The following is a 6,757-nucleotide window of genomic DNA, read 5'->3' on the forward strand; positions in this document are numbered from 1 at the left end:
AACAAAAAAAGGCTCTTGAGGGGCCCTCTGGAGCTCAGAATTTATAAATGCCCGTTTCAAAAGATCCAAATGAGGAGGAAAACAGGATGGCAAACAGCATTTAAAAGTCCTTTGTAGGTAAACACTTGTACATTTTCTAAGCCACACTGCAAAATTGGGGGGAAGAATTTATATTGCCTTTCTCCCCACCTTTCCTGCATTTATCTAAATTTACGTTTTCATTCATTCAGCAAATACTTGTTTGCTTTTTTAACAATAAAGGAACAAGACAAAAATTTTAAACCCACAGATGAAGGAGGAAATATATCACGTAAGAAAAACTGAGATCAAAAGAATCCTTCAAGTAATGAGCCCTGAATTCTGAACAGGGAGTTGACTGATAGCAAAATCCCTAAAAGCAATTGGAGGTCTTGCAATGCTCCCCCTGCACCCCCGGTATGGTTCTGCCCCTGTTCCTCAGAGCATTCTGTGGGTTCAGGAAGTGCATATCACATACTGAAGGAACCATGCCCATCACTGTCGCAGAGAGGTGAGCCTGAGTAAGTCACCTGCATTTGCGTCATTTCAATTTTTAAAACAAAAATGGTGTGTCAGCCACCTCCACTGCCTGGGACTCTGAGTCTGAGAGGTGGTCATCTTGTTTGTTTTTAAGAGTTCACTAATAGGAATTCTACAGACCCTTTTTTGATTTTAATCCTCACAAAAGCTAGGTGAGCTAGGAACCTATTATTCCAATTTGTAAGTGAGGAAATTGAAACTCAGAAAAGTTAAGAACCTTGCCCAAGGCCACAAAGCTATTAGTGACAGATTAAAACCTGGTTGGCTGACTCCAGAAGCCCCATGCACTCCACCAGCTGCCAATCACTTTGACAAGCCCATGAAATATAATTGCAATTTGCTAAGAAAACGAATCAGGACAATAAACACCCTCAGATTAAAACAACAACACAAGCCCTGCTGGTGTGGCTCAATGGTTGAGCGTTGACCCATGAGCCAAGAGATCACTGCTTCAATTCCCAGTTAGGACACGGCCCAGGTTGCAGACTCATCCCCAGAGGGGGGCGTGCAGAGCTAATCAATGATGTTTCTCTCTCATTAATGTTTCTATCTCTCGGTTCCTCTTCCTCTCTCTCTAAAGTCAATTAAAACAACAACAAAAACTACAACACAAAACAGGCCCAACCAGGAACCACGGGACAGGCTCCCATGAACACACGTGTCAACAAAAGCAGCCTCTTTGACCAACTGTGGACGTAGGAGCATGGTGCAGACCTCATCCACTCGGCAGGCACAGACAGTGAGAGGCAGAGCTGTTTATTCCTGAGGTCCCACTGCAAAGTCACCCAGACGTGGGACTTTGTGGAAGGTACACTCACCAAGCAACAAGGGGCAAACTACATGCCCAGCTCTCAGCCTCTGCCAGCTCTACAGCCGGTGCTCGACGCAGAGTTGTTACCTGATTGGAGCAAAACTTGAACTTAACCTCCAACTTTTTATACAAAGCAAAACCTGAAATTGCTAAGGTCATGGGTCATAATACTGCCACTGTGGCAGTTTATTATCTAACCCACTATCATTTCACTAGAGTAATAATAATAATTTTTTGTATTTATAGTTTTTAAATTCAGGATGTACTGTTTTTACTGTTTACAAATACACATTAAACTAAAAAGATAAAGAGATATCCACAAAGTAACTAGTATCAACTGATCTGAAACAAATGAGAAATTTTAAATCATATATGAAGTCTGTTGAAGTACACTGAACTATTTGAAGCAGTACTTGACTTCATACTTTAGATGTGGTCAGATGCCAGCCCGCCGAGCTGGCCCTGATCTGCCCACACTCTACATCAGAACTCTGCCAGTAAGACACAGAGCTGACGCTCTAGGACTGCAAACTCAACAGGGAATAACCTGTCCCCGCGGGACAGTCTATAGCAGCAGTGGCCACCGGTGGTCCGTGAGGTCTGAAGGGCTGGCGGCTGCTGGTCTATAGCAACAGCTCACCATGATAACGAAATGCAGCCGGCTCAGAAGAAATGTGTCATGTTTTTACTGGTGTGGCTTCTGATCTATATCACAGTTTGTACTATTTCTTTTCTTTTTTTTAAAGAGTATGTTTTGGGAAGGAAAAACATAATAGAAGATAAGTGTCAATTATTTAAAATGGGAACTAATACGAACATAAACACATTTTAAGTACAAAATCACCCTTTCAACTTCAGAAATCTCATTTCCCATTTAAAAACCTGTTTTTTTTAATCTTTTTAAGATCCAAGACATGTTGCCATCTTAGTCAATATAGACCTTTAAAAACCTGCCAGATTTTTAATTCTCTTTACTTATCCTTGCTGAACTTCAACGTAATCTCCCTCCAGATATATGATGTTGGTGATTAAAGCTTTTCTTACATGAACTTCTGCTTCTGAAGTAAAAAATAAAATAAAATATTTGTTAAATAAGAAAACTTTTTAAATAAAATATTGTACTTATGAGAATTAAGAACTTACGAACTCTTGTCTCTTTGTTTTTAGTTCTGTCCTTCAAGAACTCTGGGGTGACTATCTAAGCCCACACTCATCTACCTCACCCTCACCAACGCAGGAAAACCCCAGCAGATGCTCGAAACATCACACCCAACGGCTTCTTGCTAGTTTCGCTAGTTATCTTTTGCCCTTGGTCCACTTTAAATGCTGACACCTGTGTCCCTGGAGAGTGCCAGGCTGTGTGGACAAGTTTTTAATCTATGGAAGGCGCACATGCACGCGCACACACGCTCTTGCTGATAAATCTTGCTGTTCCAAACATACAGCCTTCTTACTTATAAAACCCTGCCTTTACGAGACGTCTGAGTTAGGGAATTGTACGGTTAAGGAAATGGCAAAGCTGCTGCAGCGATTAAGCAAGTCAGACACATACAACCCGCCCCATCTAAAACAATGAACTAGGTTCAGCCACAATGCATTCTGATCAGCAGCAACACTGACAATTCCGGATCATCTGTGGCAATGAGCATTTAAAACATCCAGAAGGGACATTGAAAACAACAGCCTAGCAACTCTCTCATCCATGTGAGACAATCCTGGAGCACAAGCCTAACTCCCGGCTCAGAGGCTCCTGACTTCACTGATGGACAAGCACGTGGGAGAGAGAATCGGAATGTCAGCACTACGCTTTATTTTAGAGCTGTGATACTCTTAAAATAGTGTTTATTTTCTTGATTGTGAAACAATAAATGTTCAAAATAGACACTGCTTTAAATGTGCAAAACTACAGACATAAAAAATCTGAGAATCACAGCACTCGGATACAAATGCTGCTAGTCTGATGGGCTTCCCTTGTTTTCTCAATGACTACACTCCCTTAAGAACGCTGAGAGGGAGCCATGACCTGCGTCACCTGGGTGCTGCACTTCCACAGACTTCATTAGTCCCAACAACAAACCTGTAGAGGGGACTGGGCACTGCTTCCTGTTTTACAAACACAGACAGTAAGGCCCAGCTGGGTTCAGAGACTTTCTCAAAGCCACCCTCAGCAGGGTGACCAGGGAGCCCAGCCTATGGCCTCCATTTATTTCACCCTGCCCTCCCCAGAGGAGTTTGACATTTATCTCTTAATTACAAGAGATAAATATTCTTATGCAGATTTTTTAAAAACCCACGACCTTGAGACAACTCCTCTTAAGATGACTGTCACCAGAACGAGATTGGGGTAGAGACCAGGAGGGAAGATGTCTGGAGGACAGGCGAGGCCTCCTCCTAGGGGACACCGCACTCAGTGTTCTGCAGGACAATGAGGCTGGTGTCCCCAGGATGCAGACTTGGAGTTGGTTTCAGTAGAATGACCCACTAATGTGGACCAACGACAGGAAGACTACATGGCTTTACTCTGGGAAGCCCAAGTGCTGCAGTCAGGAAAGCTGGCTCAGGCCTCACCTACCGGGCTGGCCTCCCATCTGACCCACACCGGGAACTGGGGCCACTTTTACTCTTCCCAGAAGACGGCTGTTTGAAGCACCCTGCAGGGTTGGCGAAGCAAGGCTCTGGACACCATCCCCAGCACCTCTCCAGCGCCTAGCTCAGCACCTGGCACTCAGCAGTCATAACTATCCAATTATAATTAGCTCAATGAGTCAACAACAAATGGGTGGGATGAACGAATGAAGTAAATATACCATGTACAACTCTAAAAGCTAATTCATAAAAGACACAAAGGTTGTGGAAAAGGACAAGAAGAGGCAAGTAAACTACTGAAGGGGATGAGGTGCCCAGAGTGGAGTGCTGGGCTCCGTTCAGAGAACTCTAACAGCACTGGGTGTGGGGGAGAAAGTGGCGTCACTCGGGTCGCCCGTCACAGAATGTGGCCCCTTCGAACGCCCAGAAGCTCAGAGTAGGCCAAGCAGTGGGTCTGTTCGTCCCGTGAGCAGCCAGGCGGTGGAGCTTGAAGCCTGAAGAGGATGAGGGAGAGCCTGAGACCAGTCAGATGGCAGACCCCTAAGGGTGACCACAGCTGTGCTTGCCCCGCGTGTGACAAGTACTCAGTGCTTCTTCAATGTAAGGCTGTTCTGTGGTCGTCATTTCTCCCATCATAAACTTCCTTTTGGGACCATGAAACCCCTGTTTCCAAACTGTGCAGTAAGGGGTAACATCTGTTCTAAAAGGCCTGTTCTCCACGTCCCAAGTGTCTGGTCAGCAAACCCACTACGGCTGCTGTGACCCAGAGATGCTGAGGTTCATTGTGTGTGAACTGCAGTGACCTCTGACCTCTCTGGGCCCAGTGCCCAGGCGGTACAGGCAGGAAGGTTCCTTAGGCAGGCATGGCCACGGCACCGGGCTCAGTGAGCCACCAGCTGAGGGCTTCTTTATAAATACTAATTGTTTCTTAATAACTCAAGTAATACTTGCAGGTGGTTTAAAAATATATATCCAACCTAAGTTTGCAATACAAAGGAAGTTTCTCTTCCCTCCCAGCCTTTTCCTGTAAGGTATCTACTGTTAACAGTTCCTTGTGTCTCTTCTCAGAAAGTTTCTATGAACACACAAGCATAAATGTGAGTTATTTTTCTTAAAAATAAAAAAAGGAGGGGGGCCTCACAGAGTCCACATTATTTTGCATCAGACCCTTGGCACTGAGCGCCCACGGGGAGCTCACTGGGTTGCAGCCTCACACCTGGAAGAGAAGTAGAGATGCTAATGTACTTAGCCAGTTCTCAGGGAGGTACACTCAGTTGTGCCAGTCTATGGTCATTATCAACTAGTTAAAGTTTTTAGAACTTACTGGTAGATCTTAATCTACAAATGAGGAACCTCCTTGTTTTTGAAGATAGTTCCCACCTCACTATTCATTCTTCTAAATTAAACTAACCAAAATAAACAACACTCCCCCCAATTACTCTTTCTAAAAGGTCTACCCTCAGGAAAAACATTTTTACCCCTTCATCACTGAAGCAGGTAACAGAAGCACACAAAATTAACAAGCTCAGTTCAACCCCCCTTTTCCTCAACTCTTTTATAAGCTACTAAGAACAAAGCCCTATGGGTATTTCCTCTCCCCATCTTCTGGGAGACTAAGCTAGGGGGCAGCGAGGGGATCATGAGTGATCTGTCCAGTCAAGGCAGCAATGACCTGGAAGAGCCCTTAGAAGCAGTGGCTGGCCGCCTCCTCCTCCTCTTCCCTTAGGGTTTTCCCCAGAAACAGGTCCTTCACACTCCACCTGAGCAATTTCTCAGAAAATCAAGGCACTCATAGGCAATCAGTTACACTCATGACCCTAAAAACAATTTGGCTTATTAATAAGTTCAAGGAAATGTTCAACCTGTCCTGCTTCCCAAGTTGAGTCACTTTCCCCAGAGTAGTAAATACTGTTCCCAGCCTTCCTCTAAATCATCAATTCACCTGGTGTGAAAATATATTCAATAAATCCGAGGTGTTAAATTATTAAACACAGCAATTATAAGTAATCAAAACAAATGCTAAAATGTGTGTGAGCTCTGTTAGCATTTTATATATGACCAGAGACTTCAGAAAAACAGGCATAATTTCATGAATTAACATACAAAAATATTCAAAACACAATACCTCATCCAGCTCCTGAAGAGATATGTCGGTCCCAAGAGTCCCATCCAGTTAGGGACAGCAAAGAGAAAGCAGGATGGGGACAGACAGACAGATAAGGTAAGGTCAGTTGAGAAAGCACTGAGATTTAAAATAACTCTAAAGCTGACTAAAAATAAAGATCCACTAACCAAGGCATTTAAACAATCTCCCCACTATGATTCTTCCTTTTTTTTCTTTTTTCTTTTTTTATAAAAAAGCTACATAAATATGGTTTTTATTTTTATTTACTGTGATTGTTGTTTTAGAAGTAATAGGAAACATACAATGCATAGTTGTAAAAATTAAAACACAATAGAAACAAATAAAACACACTTGCTTTAGTCTCACTAAAATGTAATGCTCATCTGTTTCATAAATGTCAACTATTACATACAATATTCTAAATTCCCTCTAGGAAGAGAAAATAGGAGAGCAACGCTGAAATGCAATCTTACCGTGTCAAATGCATGTATATTTTAACATGTAAAACAGCCCTGCAAATGCAGCAAAATTAGAAAATGAACAACCCACAAAAATTGTCTATGGCTGTATTTAGATAATAGTTGAGTGACCACATATGTGAGGTCTGCACAAATTCAATCCCGCAGCCCGAGCTTTCTCCGCGGTAACAAGCAAGCCGAGAAACCGCTCTCCGCTCT

General features: G+C 43.2%; 1 protein-coding gene across 10 annotated transcripts in view; it reads right to left on the reverse strand.

The window, feature by feature from the left end:
* The window catches only part of STX16 (syntaxin 16), a 34,697-nt gene that overhangs the window by 19,148 nt on the left and 8,792 nt on the right, over positions 1 to 6,757 (reverse strand). For 5 of the 10 annotated variants that reach the window (XM_006758829.2, XM_006758826.2, XM_006758830.2 and 2 more), the window contains exon 2: positions 6,081 to 6,092. The exons of 4 other annotated variants lie outside the window; for them this stretch is intronic. In XM_006758829.2, the coding sequence (XP_006758892.1) occupies positions 6,081 to 6,092 (12 nt within the window). Of the gene's footprint in view, positions 1 to 6,080; positions 6,126 to 6,757 lie in introns of all 10 variants that reach the window. One more of the 10 variants, XM_015560732.1, reaches the window with a different exon arrangement.

The sequence above is a fragment of the Myotis davidii genome, unplaced genomic scaffold (genome assembly GCF_000327345.1).
Source record: "Myotis davidii unplaced genomic scaffold, ASM32734v1 scaffold75, whole genome shotgun sequence".
NCBI classification, from domain to species: Eukaryota; Metazoa; Chordata; class Mammalia; order Chiroptera; family Vespertilionidae; genus Myotis; species Myotis davidii.